General features: G+C 39.4%; 1 protein-coding gene across 24 annotated transcripts in view; it reads right to left on the bottom strand.

Annotated features, from left to right (window-relative positions):
• Positions 1-20,085, bottom strand: part of LOC148518421 (sodium/calcium exchanger 1) — a 369,187-nt gene that overhangs the window by 13,694 nt on the left and 335,408 nt on the right. For all 24 annotated transcript variants that reach the window (XM_088477623.1, XM_088477627.1, XM_088477628.1 and 21 more), the window contains one exon: positions 16,772-17,047. In XM_088477623.1, the coding sequence (XP_088333749.1) occupies positions 16,772-17,047 (276 nt within the window). The remainder of the gene's footprint in view (positions 1-16,771; positions 17,048-20,085) is intronic.

The following is a 20,085-nucleotide window of genomic DNA, read 5'->3' as shown; positions in this document are numbered from 1 at the left end:
TAAAAAAGAAAAAAGGTTTATATCCTATAGAAAAACAGCCTAATGTCATGTGATCATTACTATTGTCGCATGGCTACTCTTAGCTTCCACAACCCTTGGAGGATAGCCAGACCCTGTCTCCTGCTTTTATGTTAGGAGTTGCCTGGTGCTTTTTGTTTGTTAAGAACTTGTAGCGATCAGAAGACTTTTTTTAATTCCTCTTGATTTCATCCCATATTTTAGAAAAGTCTGCTGCTGAAGGTGGGGTGCTGGTAGGAGGAAGAGTGTGTCTCTAGGTGCTACTTAAAATGGGGTGAGTGTTTCTCCTTGTGCTGCTGAGGTTGGGATTTTGGTTGTGTTTATGAGTGCCGCTGAAGTTGGGGTGTTGTTGGTGGGGGGGGTGGTAATGTGTCTCTGTGTGCAAAGGGAATTGGCTTGTTGTTAGGAGTGGCACCAACTACTACTACCTCCGGACGCCTGATATCAATTTACACCCCTTGTGGGGAATTGAAGGTGGTAGAATGAAGAAATGAGTTCAGGGAGTGAAAGGAAGAGGGAAATAGCTGAGCTATAATCTGAAGCACAAGCATCAGTCCGACTACAGGATAAATTCACAACAGAAAACTGGTACTCAGCAGGAGTATAAAGGTTTCTCTAGAATTACTGGAAATACCAGGAATCCAGGAGCAGATACTGTACACAGAATAAAGATGAATATTAGGCAAAGTATTAATGAACTTACTGGTTTAAATACATCACCTATTGGCTGAAACCCACTCCCCTCTACTGACCTGGAATCTGCACAACTCCTTTCCCTACTTTTTCTCCCCCGTTTCGTGTCCTTGATTCCTCTTCTTCTTCTCTTTGTTTATTTATTTATTTTTTCCTCTGTTTGTATATTTGTTTGTAGATTTGGGTTATTTGAGTGTACAGATAAATATAGGTATGATGTTTCTAACTGGATTCAAATTGGCTGTTTCCATTTGGTAGACATTGTTCTCCAGTTCAGGTCTAGTATCTGTGATTTATTTGTGTTCAGTTTACTGTATGTTTGATCTGTACTCTCTATTGTACAATCTGATGTATGTAAAAATTTTAATTCTTCCTCTGAAAATCAAGAATTTATAAAAAAAAAAAATAGCCCAACTATTAGGAAAGACTCTACCATTGGGTAAGCCTGGTCACATGACTAGAGCTTACTAAAGACTATAGTAGAGTAGACACATGGAGAAGATGGTGGTTCATAAACTGCAAAGCTGCTGGAGTTCATTGTGCTGCCACAGCGAACCAGGAAAGAGGGAGCCATAGTCTGGCATGTGACAAGATTCATGCTTTGTATTATAAAGCTATTATCAGTATACATTATTACAATGTACTTGTTGCCTCCAATAAACATTTTATATCTCTCTCCAATATCTCTATTTTACATTGTTATACTAGATTTTTTTTCTGACCTATTTTTATTTATTTTAGATTTTGGTTTATTCCTGCTTAACTTGCTGGCACTTTCTCCTGAAATAAGCATACTTGTCTACTCTCCTGGAATGTCTAGGAGACTCTTGAATGTCATGGAGCTCTCCCGTACTTCTGAAAGAGTAGACCAGCCTCCCAGATCCCACCCACTTACCCAGTGAAGTGTGCAACCTGTGGGCTTGATGAAGCATTTACAGTGAATCGCTTCATTGATGCCCCCGCAAAAAGCTGCATTTTCAGCTTAGGACAGGGCCAAGAAGATGAGATCCACAGCACCACACCCCCAGCTCCTTTCACCTTGATGTCACCTCTGGGAACATTAAAATAGTTGGCAAGTATTAAATGCGTCATCTGCTTTCCAATGACATCAAAGTATTGCTTTTACGTGACCTCCTGCAAACTTTAACTATAAAGAATGCACTATTTTTCTAGCTTGTTTCTATGGTTTTCAAATAGGCCTTCATAATATTCAGTCACAGTTACTTTGTTAGATATGACAGAGATCAGTAATGCTGGAGACAACTGATACAAACAGATGTTATAACAACAAAATACATACTGTAATGGTGCATACACACGGTCAGATCTGTCAGATGAAAGATGAACGATTGAATGATTTGAACGATTTTATCAACGATTTGAACGATTGAACTATTTCAGACAGTATTAAAATGAACGAAATCATCAAAATCTGACTGCAAACACAGACGAAGTCAGATATCGTTATCTGACATGCGGGAACGCGCATCGTTCATCGTTGCAGGCCCACATGTCAGATTTTCTCTCAGATACAGTATGAACGACTGAACGATTTTTAAAATCGTTATCGTTCATATCTGACAACAAATCTGACCGTGTGTATGCACCATAACACTACCATCATTATGTAAAGAACTTGGATATCAAGGAGGCAGTTAATTTACCGGCGTCCGGAATGCCTGACGTCGGAATCCCGACACTAGAAGCCTGACTCTGTACTAAAGATAGGCGTCTAAATAACGAAGCCTATCTTTAGCTAGAGGCCGAAATCCTGACACCCGGCATCCCGAATTAAGGTAAGCGGGGACTGTTAGCAGTTAGCTGGGGGGGGGGGGGGAGATTTAGTTTTAGGCACCCCCATCGGAACTTTGGGGTAGGCACCCCTGAGGAGGGTTAGGCTAGGGGAAGCGGGGGTTAGGGTTAGGCACCACTGGGGGAAGGTTAGGGTTAGGCACCCCCCGGGAGGGTTAGGTTTAGGGTGCAGGAAGGGGGGGTTAAGGTTAGGCACCACCGGGGTGAGGCTCCGTGGGGAGGGTTATGGGGCAGAGAGAGGAGGATTAGTGTACTTACCAGCCCCAGTCGGGATCGTGACGGTTCGGGCTTCCAGCGTCGATATTTAGTCCACCGGCAATACATCTGGCGGCATTACATACCGATTCCAGATACCATCCCAACCCTTCTCAAACACTGTTGGTGATATTCCATGGTCTTTATCTTAAACGGGTTTATGTGTGCCCTGGTCCACTTATTTTACATCTATTGCTTTATGTTTTTGACTTCCTGCAGCATTTTTCAGTAAGGTCTTTACATAATGGAGGTAGTGTTACAGTATGTATTTTGCTGTTATTACATCTGTATGTATCAGGGGTCGGGTATGATATCCCTGCGGTGAAGATCCCGACAGCGGTAGGTAAGCATATTAGAACTAACCCTAACCTCTACCTCACACCCTAACTCTCCCTCCCGGGTGCCTAAACCTAATCTCCCCCCCTAGTGCCTAAACCTAATCTCCCCCTCCCCGCACCCTAAACCTAACCCTCCCACATTAGTGCCTAACTCTAACCCTCCCCTAGTGCTTATCCCTAAACCTAACCCTCCCCTAACCCCCGATACTTACCTTCTGGATGCCGGCGGTCAGGATACTGGTGCCGAGATCTTGACGCTGATGGGATTCCAGCGCCGGTATTTAGACTGTCGGCATCCTGCACGCCGGGATGCTGACTACATCCTGTTTGAGAAATGACCAGTTTGTATGGCTTAAAATTTTATTACGTCCCTTAGACTTTACATTTTGTCTACCCTGAAAAGTTAATCGAATGTGGTTTTATAGCAGCTGGATGCAAATTAATATCGAAGTCCAGCTATGTGCTAAAATGGCAATTTTATTTGCATGTAAATGATACTGTGCCCAGTGATGCAGTAAATGTAAATATGTAGGTTACAGGAAAAGACTGCATTGGTAATTTCACTGTGCTTGGCTCCCACCTATGACCAATATACAAACAATACTAAAATCAAAAGCAATTTACGTATTTGCACCGCAACCTGAGTTTTGAACACAATGTAATGTTTATTGCATATAATATCATATCCCTGTAAGACAATATGCTTAAAAAAAAGAATAAAACTGGCGATGCTAAGAAATGCAGGTGGTAGACAGGAGGACAGAATGGCAGTGGAGATGGGAAGCTCTTTACCTGTCTTAATGATAAAGTACGTTATAATACAAGAAGACACGGAAGCATTCATCCATATAACCTTCACACGACTTTGTCTCTGCTTGGGGAAGTTTAAAACAACCAATATTAAGTTAATAAAATGCAGCACAGTGTAAGGATTTTTTACACTGAATATGAAAAATAACATTGGATTGTTAAATCACTGACAAGTATGTTCTGTAAAACTGGCATCTGTTATCTTGGCTGGTGATTGATATTTTGCTAGCTTGTGTCTACCATTGCTTTAATATTGGAATGTCTGTTAACATTTTTACCTAATTTTGTAGAAATTTGCATTCATTATAAAGGTAACGCAGGAGATAGTATGTACCATTCAGACCCGATCTGACCCGCTGTCCACATACTGTACACTAGTATGAGGATAGAAATACATCAAGCTCCAAAAATACAAAAATTTCGGAGCGTGATAGCAAGAACCTTCGCCATCATCAGATAGTGCTGATTCCTGGACTTTAGTTGTGAAGTTCAGCACCCACCACCGGAAGTCGCAAAATGCAATGCTTGATGGTTCTCGACCCCAATAATCAATTATTTTTCATCGGTTTTAGATTTATTTTTCCAAAAGAGGTGATTTGCTAATCTGAACTATGTTAATTATTGTTCTTAACATTTGACCATCTCACTATAACTTAACCCTTCCAAACCCCACTCAACAAACCTGCTAAAAACGGCAACAACCAGAAAGGATCATGGGCACGGTGAAGGAATCAGCAACAAGGCCAATTTTACAATTTAATCAAGACAAACGAATATCAAATAAACCTGTGTTATAGTAGCCCTACGTTTTTATATCAACTAATGTATCAAGCTATATATAAATATCTGTCATCATGAATTTATAGACAAATCGTTAATTGGTAACGATATGCTCTGCTATCGTATGTTTTACAGATTGCAGCATCTGATGATAATCACTGCCTAGACAAGCACTGCAGTAAACTAAAGTTAATGGTACTTCTTAAAAGATTAATAAAGTTGAAAAGTTCTGTACTAAAATAGCTAAGAAGCAATAATGGAAAGGAATTATATAATGGAATGATGGTCATTACCATTACTATCTGAATGCAAGGCAGGCAACAAAAATTCCCTCAGTGGCTCGCGCTATGTGCCAAGACATAATTGCCTGAAATTAAGCAGCCAGAAGACTGTGACTTATGTTATTTTATAACTCCAAACCCTCCCCATTTCCAGCACAGTGTATTGCTGCCAGTGATACGTAAGTGGTCATATTGAAAAGATGATGGCCATTCCAGTACATGTGGAACCATTACTGCAGTTGATAAATTACAACACACACCCACTGATATTGATCACCTGTCAGCCGAACCTTCAGTTTGGATTGGATAGTTTTTGCCTATGATTAAAACCATAACAATCATTTAAATGTCTATATAAAGAAAAACACACACACCATCATTTTCCGTCACACATTCTAACATATCCACAGTGCTTGTGTTGCCAATTTAAGAGCTTATGGAAAGTTTAAAACCCCTAATATACATTTATAGCCCTTTATCAATAAAGGCTGTCTTTGATAGATACTGATATATACAAGTAAAAACATACAAGGCTAATAATGTAATATGTAATTTAGGAAATAAAAATAATATGTGCTATAAGAATGTTATCTTGAATTAACCAAACGTGGGATTAACACTTCACACGTGAACTATAGGCTGGCAATTGGAAAACTGCTATAAGAGTCTATTAAGATGTTTATAACGTTAAATCAGTACGGTGAATAATTTATCAGATGAGGTAAATTCAATCTCCTGCCGAACTCAGAGCTGATGATAAAAACAGATGCATGTTTTATGTGCTTGGATACTTTAATATTTTTCCTATGACCTGCTTTTAAAATACAAGAGCATTAAAAGTGCTAGCTGGTGATTTGACATTTATCATGAATATTGAATAATGCTAAATCAGGATTTGGGTTTTCTTAAGTTGTTCATACCCTTCCAACCCTCCTATTCTACTGTATAACTACACACAATTATTATATATTGCTTATCACATTTTTGCATCTATGTCAGAATAACATCCTTCACCAATACCAGATTTCTGTAGGTGTCAAGGTCGAATATTACAGCAATGAACTGGTGTAATTGTACAGGGAATCCACTAAGTCATTTAGCCTGGTGAATGCCATGTTTGTTCTTTGGCAAAAATAAAAATTTACTGTATTTAAGTTATGAAAGTGCAGAAAAACAAATGCACTTTTCTACAATTATGACCATTATGTTTATGCAGTTAATGCACCCCCCAAAGTATTGTTCTAAATTGACACCTCCTGCTGCTTCCTACTCTGACCCAAAGCCCATACAGATGCATCTTCACACATCATCACTGCAGTCGCGCCAAACATCCCTTCTCGGTGCGTTAGGTCCCATGCGACTCTACAAGCGCCAAGCGTCTTTATTTTTGCCGACAATGCGTTTTAGTCACAGTGTGATATGACTAGGATGCATCAGGAGACTGTGCTCATTAATTTGATATGTGACACTTGTATATATGTGTGCTACTGAGTGTTATGATGCAGCGGGCGCTGCTTTTTCCCACACCAAGTTACATTGTGCTTCATATACAGACTCAGTCGTACACAGAAATACAAGTGTTGCATATCAAATTAATCAGTACAATATACGGGTGCGTCCTAGTCGCATTGCATTGTGATTAAGTTGCATTTTCAGCAAAAAAGACGCAAAAGAGATGCCCAATGCCAGCAGAGCTACACACTCGCGCCAGGCATCTTGGGCAGCGTGCCGTATTGAGGCTAGATGTATGTGTACACATCTGTGCTAGATTGTTTGCTGGGTGAACCTATATTGCATATGGATGTGGAGGTAGTGCTGCTTGGGGTGTTGAGTGGAAGCCTTGCAATGTGGCACACCATTACATGATAAATATTACATAACCCATTTGAGACTTAAATACGTGTTATTGCTAGGCTATACCTCCTACAGTATATAACTCTGTAATAAAGATCACTTCCTTCATAGCTAGAGTACAAAAAAAGCAGCCCTAGGTGGAACACACGTGGGTACCTTAAAAACCCCTAAGCAGATAAATGAATGACAGTGGTGTGTGTCCTCTAAGTGGCGCTAAAATCTCACACAATAATAAAAGAATAAAAGAAACAGATTACTTTTTCTCTTGTAGATACGGTTTTCAGGTAAAGGTTTTTTAACATGAAATAACAAAGCATAATATTGTCATCAATAAAACAGATTTATTTCATATATGCCCCAAACAGGCCAACAAATATAGACACATAAACATAAATAAGATAAGCCAATCGCATGGGGTCACCATGAGCTTGCGTACCAGAATCAAGAAGTTTGTGGATGTTATATGCACCGCTGGCAATCCGGTTACTACCAACGTGGTGTCTCGCAAGCATAGAGTTCCTGGTCAGCAAGTCCCCTGGTCCGTCACGATGGCAATGATAATCCTGCAGTCCTTTACGCGTTTTGAGCCCATATGCTCTTCGTCAGAAGGATCCAGACTATAAAAACAATATGGATTTAAATACCCTGTAACAGGAAATCAATTCTGTAACTCTCAACCGGAAGTTGATGAAACCGGAAGTCCCGCGGGCCGCCACGTCCGGTTCGCGATCCTGGTTGCGCTCTCTACCAGTGAGTCCCTCTATGGTGTGTTTCCTTCTTAAGGTGTCCTCCTGTGTAGTCCCGAGTAGAAGATACCTCCTTGGTCACCATGTGTTCAGCCTTATTAATTACAAGTGGCAAAAAAAAACGTAAGTAGTCAATGTCAACGTCCGGTTTTGGACTATAACCGGAAGTTGATGTAGGATTACCAAGTAGATGGCATTTTTTCTTCTTCCTCAGTCACAGGAAAAAAATAAATATATATATTAATGTAAGATAGGGATAATAGACAATCCTAAAAATGAACAGCCACAAGTAAGAAATAAAAAATATAAAGTAGAATAAAACAATAAAATGTATGTATATTTATAAAAATATAAATATAGAAAAATATAAATGGAATAAAATAGGGGATGTCAAATGAACCATTTGAGTTCGAAGTCCTTATTTAACCCTTCTGGTATAAGTGTTTTAAGATTATAAATCCATCTCATTTCATATTTTGCCAGTTTGGTCTCCACATCCCTATCTTTGCAAGTCAATTTAACATGTTGTATCCCCATGAAATGTTTTATACTTCTTGGAGAACAGTTATGTAGTTTTTTAAAATGTTCTGATAGGGAGTAGGTCTCCATCCCTTTTCTAATATTTCTCAAATGTTCATTCATCCGAGTTTTCAATGCTCTTGACATACACCCTATATAAAAAAGTCCACATCAACATTCAATAAGATAAACCAAATAAATCTGTGGTATGTCAAGTAATAAAATCCGATATTTTAAAAAATTTGCCTCCTCTTGAAAACTGTGTGATTTTAGAACAAGACTTAGGAACATTAATACACATACTGCATCTACCGCAGCGGTGGAAGCCTTTGGTGCGAATAGGGTTATTGGTCTAAAAATCTATAGCACTACGCACAAGTTTACTTTTTAGATTATCTGTCCTACGGTAAATAAAAGAATGTTGATCTGGTAAAACACTTTTTAAAACAGGGTCTTTTTTTAAAACATGCCAATGTCGTTTTAAAATTCGTTCCAACTCTTTAAAATGACTCCCATATTTTGTAATAAAAGACCATTCATTCCCTTTCTTTAAATCTTTCACTTCTTTGGGGTTCAAGAATCGATCTCTTTCCATTTTCTGGACATCCTCTTTAATTTGAATGATTTGATTATCTTCATATCCTCGTGCTAAAATTTTTTTGACCATTATGTCCATTTGTTCATTGCAGACTACTGGATCGCTAAAGTTCTTTTTTACTCTAATGAATTGGCTTTTAGGAACTCCGTCAAGCCACCTTTTCAAATGTTCGCTGTCTCTGTCTATGAAACTGTTTGTATCTGTTGGTTTTTTATAGCACTTTGTCTGGAGTTGGTTATTTTCTACATATAAATTTAAGTCCAGAAAATTACAAGTATTCTTGTCGATATGGAACGTAAAATTCAAATTTAACTGATTAGAGTTAAGGTCTTCACAAAATTTATTAAGATTCTCCACAGACCCTTGCCAGAAGAAAAGTACATCATCTATATACCTGTACCATAGCACCAAGCTCGCTCTCCAGTGTTCGTTATTCCAGATATTATCCTCCTCCCATTTTGCAAGGAAGAGTTTGGCGTAACTGGGGGCGAACTTGGTGCCCATGGCCGTGCCGACCCGCTGTATGTAATATTCTCTGTTAAAGAATAAATGATTATTACTAAAAATATCCATATCAGTTTGTTGTAAGTGCCAGACTGTCGCTTTTATTCCTTCCTCGTGATCGATTACAGTATATAATGAAGTGATATCTTCAGATACCATGTACATTTCTTCATTCCAAGTGATATCTTTTATTTTCGTGGAAGTGTCCATAGTATCCTTCAAATACGATCTTGTTCCCTTAACAATGGGCTGCAGATGGTAATCTATAAATTCAGAGAGTTTGCTTGTCAAACTTCCTGTTCCTGCGACTATCGGTCGTCTGGGTGGATGGGTTTCACTTTTATGAATCTTTGGAAGGACATCGATGGTAGGCATCAGAGGATTAGGAGTATCCAAACACTCTTTCCCTTCTTTTGCAATCATATTTTTCTCTTTACTCTCTTCCAAAAATTTAGAGAAGAGATATTTTGTCTTATTAGTGGGGTCCAATTTTAATTTTGTGTAAGTATCTGTTCCTAATAGACGGTAGACCTCTGCTTCGTAATCATCTCTATTCATTATAAAGATGTTTCCACCTTTATCTGAAGGTTTTATTACTATATTTTTAGCACTCTGCAAAGTCTTTACAGCCATTCTCACCTTTTTATTAAGATTCCATCTTTTTACATATTTCTTGTTATTAATCTTTTCAATATAGTCTAAAATGAGTTTACTAAAACTCTAAATAAAATTCCCTTTAATATGGGATGGATGAAAAGATGTACGTTTCTTAAAAGGGGTCGGAGTAGGAGGTAGTGCCAATAAAGTGCTTGGTTCTTGATTGGAAAGTGCTACCGATGGAGTGGTAAGATCTTGATTAAGAAAAAACTTATTTAAGGTAATTTTCATCAATATAAGATTCAAAAGGGTCCATCTTGCTTGTAGGGGCAAATTTTAATCCCTTGTGTAATACTGTTTCCTCTACTTCAGTCAGGGATTAGAGCTTAAATTAAATATTCTACATGGTTGTTTTTCAATAACTGTAGTAGATTGAACAGGCAATTTCTTCCTGCTCCTTGTGTTTTTAGAAGTTTTCCTCTTGTCTTTCGGCGAGTAAAGAGAAAAATATGATTACAAAAGAAGAGAAAGAATTTTTGGATACTCCTAATCCTCTGATGCTTACCATCTATGTCCTTCCAAAGATTCATAAAAGCGAAACCTATCCAGCCGGACAACCGATTGTCACAGGAACAGGAAGTTTGACAAGTAAACTCTCTGAATTTATAGATTACCATGTACAGCCCATTGTTAAGGGAACAAGATCTTATTTGACGGATACTATGGACACTTTAACGAAAATAAAAGATATCACTTGGAATGAAGAAATGTACATGGTATCTGCAGATATCACTTCATTATATACTGTAATCGATCACGACGAAGGTATACAATTTACTCTTAGTAATAATCAATTCTTTTTTAACAGAGAATATTACATACAGCGGGTCGGCACGGCCATGGGCACTAAGTTCACCCCCAGTTATGCCAACCTCTTCCTGGCAAAACGGGAGGAGGATAATATCTGGAATAAAGAATACTGGTGAGCGAGCTTGGTGCTATGGTACAGGTATATAGATGATGTACTTTTCTTCTGGCAAGGGTCTGTAGAGAATCTTAATAAACTTTGTGAAGACCTTAACTCTAATCAGTTAAATTTGAAGTTTATGTTCCATATCGACAAGAATACTTGTCATTTTCTGGAATTAAATTTATATGTAGAAAATAACCAACTCCAGACAAAGTGCTATAAAAAACCAATGGATAAAACAGTTTCATTGACAGAGACAGTAAACATTTCAAAAGGTGGCTTGACGGAGTTCCTAAAAGTAAATTCATTAGAGTAAAAAGAAACTGTAGCGATCCAGTAGTCTGACAAAAAATTTTTTTAGCACGAGGATATGAAGATAATCAAATCATTCAAATTAAAGAGGATGTCCAGAAAATGGAAAGAGATCAATTCTTGAAGCCCAAAGAAGTGAAAGATTTACAGAAAGGGAATGAATGTTCTTTTATTACAAAATATGGGAGCCATTTTAAGCAGTTGGAATGAATTTTAAAACGACATTGGCATGTTTTAAAAAAGGACCCTGTTTTAAAAAGTGTTTTACCAGAGCAACCTTCTTATATTTACCGTAGGGCAGACAATCTAAAAAGTAAACTTGTGCGTAGTGCTTTAGATTTTCAGACCAATAACCCTATTCACACCAAAGGTTTCCACCGCTGCGGTACATGCAGTATGTGTATTAATATTCCTAAGTCTTGTTCTAAAATCACACAGTTTTCAATAGGAGGCAAATCTTTTAAAATATCGGATTTTATTACTTGACATACCACAAATATGGTTTATCTTATTGAATGTTGATGTGGACTTTTTTATATTGGGCGTATGTCAAGAGCATTGAAAACTCGGATGAATTAACTTTTGAGAAATATTAGAAAAGGGATGGAGACCCACTCCTTATCAGAACATTTTAAAAAACTACATAACTGTTCTCCAAGAATTATAAAAAATTTCATGGGGATACAACATGTTAAATCGACTTGGAAAGATAGGGGTGTGGAGACCAAACTGGCAAAATATGAAATGAGATGGATTTATAATCTTAAAACACTTATACCAGAAGGGTTAAATAAGGACTTCGAACTCAAATGGTTCATTTGACATCACCTGTTTATTCCATTTATATTTTTCTATACTTATATTTTTATAAATATACATACATTTTATCATTTTATTCTATTTTCTAGTTTTTATTTTTTACTTGTGGCTGTTAATTTTTAGAATGGTCTATTATCCCTATCTTACATTTATATATATATATATATATATATAATATATGTATGTCTATGGAACTTATATGAAGAAGATCCGTTTCCTGTGACTGGGGAAGAGGAAAAAATGCCATCTCCTTGGTAATCCTACATCAACTTCCGGTTATAGTCCAAAACCGGATGTTGACATTGACTACTTCCATTTTTTTCGCCACTTGTAATGAATAAGGCTGAACAAATGGGGGCCATTTGAATAAGGCTGAACAAATGGGGACCGGTTTCATCAACTTCCGGTTGGGAGTTACAGAATTGATTTCCTGTTACAGGGTATTTAAACCCATATTGTTTTGATAGTCTGCATCCTTCTTACGAAGAGCATATGGGCTCGAAACTAGGGATGTGCAGGCTCGGTTCTACTCGGTTCCGTTCGGTTCTTTTTACCGAATCTTATTGGCTATCCAAAACTCGTGACAGCTGAAACCCAATAAGATCCGGTAAAAAGAACCGAACGGAACCGAGTAGAACCGAGCCTGCACATCCCTACTCGAAACGCGTAAAGGACTGCAGGATTATCATTGCCATCGTGACGGACCGGGTGACTTGTTGACCAGGAACGCTGTGCTTGTGAGACACCGTGTTGGTACTATCCAGACTGCCAGCGGTGTATATAACATTCACAAACGTCTTGATTCTGGTACGCAAGCTCATGGTGACTCCATGCGATTGGCTTATCTTATTTATGTTTATGTGTCTACATTTGTTGGCCTGTTTGGGGCATATATGAAATAAATCTGTTTTATTGATGACAATATTACGCTATGTTACGCCTTTTTTCATTTTATCTTTCATGTTGAAAAAACTTTACCTGAAAACCGTATCTACAAGAGAAAAAGTAATCTGTTTCTTTTATTCTTTTATTATTGCGTGAGATTTTAGCGCCACTTAGAGGACACACACACCACTGTCATTCCTTCATAGCTAGGCTTGATATTCGTTCGCTGGTTATCATGGCGGTAGAAAATCACTTATTGCCGCAATCCATCAAGTTATTATTACCAGTTATTTATATAGCACACACATATTCTGCGGCGCTTTACAGAGAATATTTGTCATTCACATCAGTCCCTCCCACAGTGGAGCTTACATGATATATTCCCTACCACACGGAAATTTTTGTCAGGAGCCAATTAACGGGGGAACCAGTGTACCTGAAGGAAACCCACGGAAGCATGAGGAGAATATACAAACTCCACACAGTTATGGCCTTGGTGGGAATTGAATGTAAGACCTCAGTTCTGTGAGGCAGGAATGATAATCATTAGGCCAATATTACTATGATACTTTCCTGGAGCAGTAAATTAACTGCAACCATGAAATGGCTAGATTAAAAATAAAATAAAATGTATACATTGAAAAAAATGTTTCATTCAAATACAGCATTTCTCTATAATGGTCTTCTGTTTTTCACCATTCTGAAATGGGAACAACAAAAGGTGGATTGGGGCAGTTCTCGCATCACTACAAAAACTGTTATATAGACTTCCCCATAGAAGGCAGGGGGAAGATATCAATAGTTAGGTGCAGCAAATCTCATCTCAGCCGTTGCTAAACACTGGCTATAGCAGTGCTATTACTGAAGGTACCCTCTCTCTATATATATATATATATATACAGCAAATACCGCTCGCTGGTAAACCCCCCCCCCCCTCCCACCAGTTCTCACAAGCCATAGGACTTTTCGTCCTTTCATAAAAAGATCACTAGCTAGCTATTGGCAAACCATTCATTAGCAACATAGTATGTCCAGTTTCTATAGACAAAAAATTTGATTCATATTCTGTTTAGGACTATAGATTACATGAACACACTCTTCGATCCTGGATTGGTGTGCATGAGAGGTACCATTGCATTCTCTCAAGATTATACTATGTGTCAACAAACACCTATCCTCAAATCGCGCCGAACATCCCCACGGACTTTGCAACTTTTCCTTACTATATGCGTTTTAATCTGTTATTTTATACCAATTTCTTTGTAACAAAAATGGTAATCCTAAATACTTAGTACACTTTTAAAATTTAAAAAGCAAAATTCAGGAAAAAGTCCTATGCAAGTGATTTGCACCATGCATCATTACGCTTATTTACGCCTGTCTATGCAACAAAAAATATAAGTACTTTGTGCACTATTAGCATTTTAAGATGCAAAATTTTGGAAAAAATACACAAGTATGGGCTTCACTACCCGTGGTGGAGCGTCTAAGTCATGCTATACATCTCGGTAGGTGTATGAGGACATGGGTTGGGCACAGTATTCCGGCGCTTGGAATCCCGGCGGTCAGAATCCCGAATGCTGGCATACCTGTCGGTAAGTAATCTAACCCTCCTTCTTGCACCCTAAACCTAACCTCCCCCCTCATGCCTAAACCTAACCCTCCTCGCCTAGTGCCTAACCTTAACCCTCCCCCCTAGTGACATAATGTGGGAGGCACTACAGTGTGGTATAATGTGGGGGACACTACAGTGTGGTATAATGTAGATGCACTACAATGTGGTATAATGTGTCAGGCACTACAGTGTGACATAATGTGGGGGGCACTACAGTGTGGTATAATATGGGGGGCACTACAGTGTGGTATAATGTGGAGGGCATTACAGTGTGGTATAATGTGGGAGGCACTATAGTGTGGTATAATGTGGGGGACATTACAGTGTGGTATAATGTGGGGGGCATTAGTGTGGTATAATTTGTCAGGAACTACAGTGTGACATAATGTGGGGGGCACTACAGTGTGGCATAATGTGGGGGGCACTACAGTGTGGTATAATGTGGGGGGCATTACAGTGTGGTATAATGTGGGAAGCACTAGTGTGGTATAATGTGGGGGGTATTAGGGTGTGGTCTAATGTGGGAGTCACTTTAGTGTGGTATAATGTAGATACACTACAGTGTGGCATAATATGGGTGGCACTACAGTGTGACATAATGTTAGTATATGTGTAGTGATCTCATTTACCCACAACTGACCAGCATTGCAAGGGTTACTGGGTGGCTCACCACTACCTATCTGCACTACCATCTGACCCCTCCTTACCAAACACTATCTCTCTGCACTACTTCCCTGACCTCTCCATACTCACCACTACATATCTGCACTAGCCTATCTCTGAGTTTTCGTTCTAAAGGTGCCTACACACTAGACAATGTGGTCACAATGCGATTTCGTGAACGATTTCCCTTGAACTCTCTCCGGCAACTCCCCGGCACTCCAGGACATGATATAGCGCTAAAAAGTGTCCAATCTGACCAACGATCTATCTAGCGTCCTTAACGATTTCCAGTGCGTCGTGTATGAGATTGGTAGAACTTGCCTGCTCTAGGCAAGATCTGAAGATACGACGTACAAACCGTGGGTAGGCACATTGGCATCGTTAACATGAGTGCACACTCACGATTTGCACATATTTTGCACAATTTGTCTTTCCGATTAGTTGAAATCGGGCGAATCGTGCAAAATATCGTCTAGTGTGTACGCACCTTAAGATGCCATAAATGTCGCACCTTTGCACTGTACATTCTTTTTGTAAGGGCACCGGCAGAAGTTATTGGGAATTCCAGACCAAGGACGAATTTATATATATATATATACACCCCCTCCAGTGAATGGCCACACCCCTTTGTGGGCCTCTATTATTGCGTTCCCCTGTGGGCCCTTCATGCTCCAGTCCACCACTGACCAGATATGTATACACTGTCTCTATTGGGTTATTGATTTCTTTCCTCCGGAACACAGTTGAGTGCTAGGTCTGTTGTCCAGACAGTATTACCCAGAAAATGTAGTAGAAGGTGAAATTATCAACAGGAATACACAACTATTAGATGTTTCCATGCAATTTAATGATGCTACAGTATATCTGAAAATTTCATTTCACTATGTGCTTTAGAAAAAAATAAGGTTCCTGTAGGATGTTAGTGTGTGTCTAAATATATAAATATATATATATATATATAAAAGGAGTGGCTTCTGTCTGGCCACTCTACCATACAGGCCTGATTGGTGGATTGCTGCAGAGATGGCTGTCCTTCTGGAAGGTTCTCCTCTCTCCACAGAGGAATGCTGTAGCTCTGACAGAGTGACCATCGGGTTCTTGGTCACCTCCCTGACTAGGGCCCTTCTCCTCCCGATCGCTCAGTTTAGACGGACAGTCAACTCTAGGAAGAGTCCTGGTGGTTACAAACTTCTTCCATTTACGGATGATGGAGGCCACTGTGCTCATTGGGACCTTCTAAGCAGCAGTAATTTTTTGTACCCTTCTCCAATTTGTGCCTCGAGACAATCCTGTCTCGGAGGTCTACAGACAATTCCTTGGACTTCATGCTTGGTTTGAGCTCTGACATGCACTGTCAAGTGTGGGACCTTATATAGACAGGTGTATGCCTTTCAAAATCATGTGCAATCAACTGAATTTACCACAGGAGGACTTCAATTAAGATGTAGGAACATCTCAAGGATGATCAGTGGAAAGAGGATGCACCTGAGCTCAATTTTGAGCTTCATGGCAAAGGTCGTGAATACTTATGTACATGTGATTTCTTAGTGGTTTTGTTTTTTCTTAAAATTTAAATATATATATAATTTAATTTATAATAGTGCCATTATATTATGCATCACATCAATGTACAGAATATACTATTATAGGAAGTTACAAAATAAAAATGACTCTGTAATAAAATGATAGTATACACACTTACCAGGTACCGATGTTCCCAGAGCCACAAATACGACAGCAGTAACAGAATCCTTTAAGCCAATAGTACAGCCAAAATGAGAAGCTAAGTCTCCAATGAAAGCTGTCAGGAGGCCAATCATTGTAATGGATACTATAAAACAAGCCCAACCATTCCAGTACTCTGTTGGTGGCACAAAGGCGAAAAGGACTTTCCAGAACACAGTCAGAAAATGCATCACGTAGTCGAAACAAGATGGCAGCTTTTCCTCTCCACATTCATCATCGTCATCATCTTCCCCTAAAGAAAAAATACATACATGTAAATAACTAAGGTAATTATAAGTGATTAATCATTAAATTGTAAACAGAGTTGCAAATTAGATAGGATTGCATACATGTGTCTATTTGCTGGCTCATTTAAAATATGGAACAAGGCTATGCCAGTGATGGATAATCAAATCAGATGCAAATCAGTACACTAACATTGTAGAGAGAAGTTAGGTACGTAATGGATAATTACATATTTTATGTACTTGCATACCTTTCAGCTGTTTTATGTTCTATCTGAGCTCTATTTATCACATGCTTACCTACTTTGAAAAAGCATTTCAGGGAGATTGTGACAGCAACACCTATGAGCGTGCATTAATGTGGGTGTATACTGCTACATCTGAGTGACGTGTCATAACATTGATTTACATCCAGATATAAATGAGCCCAACCAGTTAGTGAGATTTACTTGTTGATGGAAACACAATGATACTTTTCAGAAAATGCATGCAGTCATAGGGATCATTGTGCCTTATACCCTATGCAGGGACATTATACTAATGATCCCATTCGAATCTATATATCTGTTTTTATATATAACAGCTACATAATGGGGGTAAGGTGCAATCAGGGAGATTGCTAGACTCTTCAGGGAGTCAGGGAGATTGCTACTATTTCAAGGAGTCTATGATTTATCAATACAATTGTTAATGCAGAGAAATTGTGTATTTTTTCATAACTAATTTCTCGCCACTATGGGCCTGATTTAGATCCGGACGGTATTGAAAAGCTTCAAGGAAACGGCTGTGCAATACCTTCCGGAAAATATTAAAATACTGCAGGAGGCGTCTATAAAAAGCAGACGCCTCATGACAGCAACAGTGATCCGAGTGCAGTGACCGTAGACACAGCCTCTGATGACCATCAGCACTGACCAGACTAAGTTAGCTTCAGCTCACTCAGCCTGGCAGCCTGCGAGGCTGCATCCACCGACGCAGACCTTGGCCTTGGCACTCCCAGAAAACAGGTGTGATGCTCCCATTTCCGAGAACGCTGGCCAGGAACACCCCTGCTCCGCCTTCCGCAGCAAGTCAATCATGCTGCAGCTTGGAGGATCAGTGAGCGAGATCACAGGACCTGCTCTGCACATGCACAGTTGTCCGATAACTGGAAAACTGCATAAGGCACCACAATAGCGTCCGGACCTGAATCAGGCCCTATGTTCAGCTACAGTGGTAAATAATATTGAGAATAACAAAATAAAAAAAAATACAAATGAAAACTTTGATATATAAAAGCATGCTAGTTGTAATATACAAGTTATATTATATTTACATATGCCCCAGAAAATAATATTTATGTACTGGAGGCTGGGCAATAACTCATTCATTTTAAAAAGTCTCAGGCTGTAAAAAATAGTTAATTGAAGTAATAAATTATTTATTTCATCCTAATATGGCATCAAGCAAATAGGTATTGTAGCAGCACAGATATTGCCTTGATACTTGATAAATAGGCATATTCCAGTATTCGCTAGTGGAATGTATCACCCAACAGCAGTAACCCTTATGAGGTGTAGTGCAAAATGAAAAATGTACAGTTGCAGGTGACTAATCCTGTTTCCACTAGCCACAGAGCCTTTCGCCCTTTGATAAATAGAACCTTAGACACAGGTCATATTGCTTCCCTTCCCTTACATTTGTCTCTCCTTTGGAGTTCTCAAATGCAGTAGATGTCTAACCCTGGTTGTCAGGAGAAACCCATCCTGACTCTGCCTGTATGTGGCGGACGATCTCCATTACCTGCGCATCATCAAACTTCAAAGTCTCAGTGTAAACACCTGTGCACACTGGAACTGTATCTTTGTGATTACAGCTGAATGCGGCATTAGGATCGCAGTCCATACCTACAGTTGCCATCTCATTCCTTTAATAAGGGACAAATATGAATTACACAGATTCCGTGGCTGGCTGACTTCAATTCTCCATTCAGCCAAAGAATGTTAATAAAAAAATAGTTTGGACCCATCATACACCGGGTCGCTAGCACTGTCTTCCCAAACATTCCCATCTCTGCCTGCCAACTTCCCCAGCGCTCTCATATATGAGCTTTCTCCTTTCCCCCAGTCTGACTGTCTGTTTCTTTCATCTCTGACTCCAATACTTCTTTCTGTGTCTCTCTCATCTGTCAACACTCCCTATGTCTCTCATTCTGTCATCTCTGCCCCCCACCGTCTCGTTCTCATTTCTGCCCCCCTCCCTCCCATCACTCTCTCATCTCTGTACTCCCTCTCCCCATCTGTCTCTTTCTCACCCCTTCCTCAATCTTCTTTTCTCATTCTGAGCTATGTTCCCCCTGCCCCCCCTGGAGGAGAGAGTATCTTGTGGCTGGGGGTGTGAAGGAGGGATTGCTGACTCCAGGTGCTACAGGACTCAGGGAACAGTGCATTAAAACTGTGCCAGGTGCAGGAGAGAGGATGTATCCTAGAGTCAGGCAGCCAGTGAGAGCTCCAGTTCTCACTGCGCTTGTGCTAGACAGACCTTTAGTTTGATTACAAAATAGATGGCTACCACAGTATTAAAAGTCAATGTAATGCAGTATTCACTTTGTGAACTTATCTTTAACCTGTAGCACTAAGAGTGACAGAAGGCATGTAATATGCCTGGGGCCATTTAAACACTAAGGGTGAGTCAGTTAACACTGTCCTAACCCTCCCCTAACCCATGTTTCCTGCAGCCTAACCCTAACCCACCACTCCCACAGCCTAACCCCCCCTGCAGCCTATCCCTAACCCTACCTCCTGCAGCCTAACCCTAACCATACCTTATGCTTAACCCTAACCCTAAACTTAACCCTCCCCCAACCATAGTTGTGATTCCGACTGCTTCCTTAGGCTAAGTCTGCCTATTCTGCACTTTGCAAGGAATGACCTTCCTCCTCCCAATGAAAGCAATATATGTAAGTAATATTTACTTGACTGCTGTCCACTTTATTTGCCAGATTATGAAAACAATCAATCTCTATGAAATATTCACATATGGGTGATTACTTTTCTGCTTGTTTTAT

Source organism: Taudactylus pleione, unplaced genomic scaffold (genome assembly GCF_031769625.1).
Source record: "Taudactylus pleione unplaced genomic scaffold, aTauple2 ptg000201l, whole genome shotgun sequence".
Taxonomy (NCBI): domain Eukaryota; kingdom Metazoa; phylum Chordata; class Amphibia; order Anura; family Myobatrachidae; genus Taudactylus; species Taudactylus pleione.
Note: the sequence above shows the minus strand (reverse complement) of the source record. Positions and strands in the feature narration are given on the sequence as shown.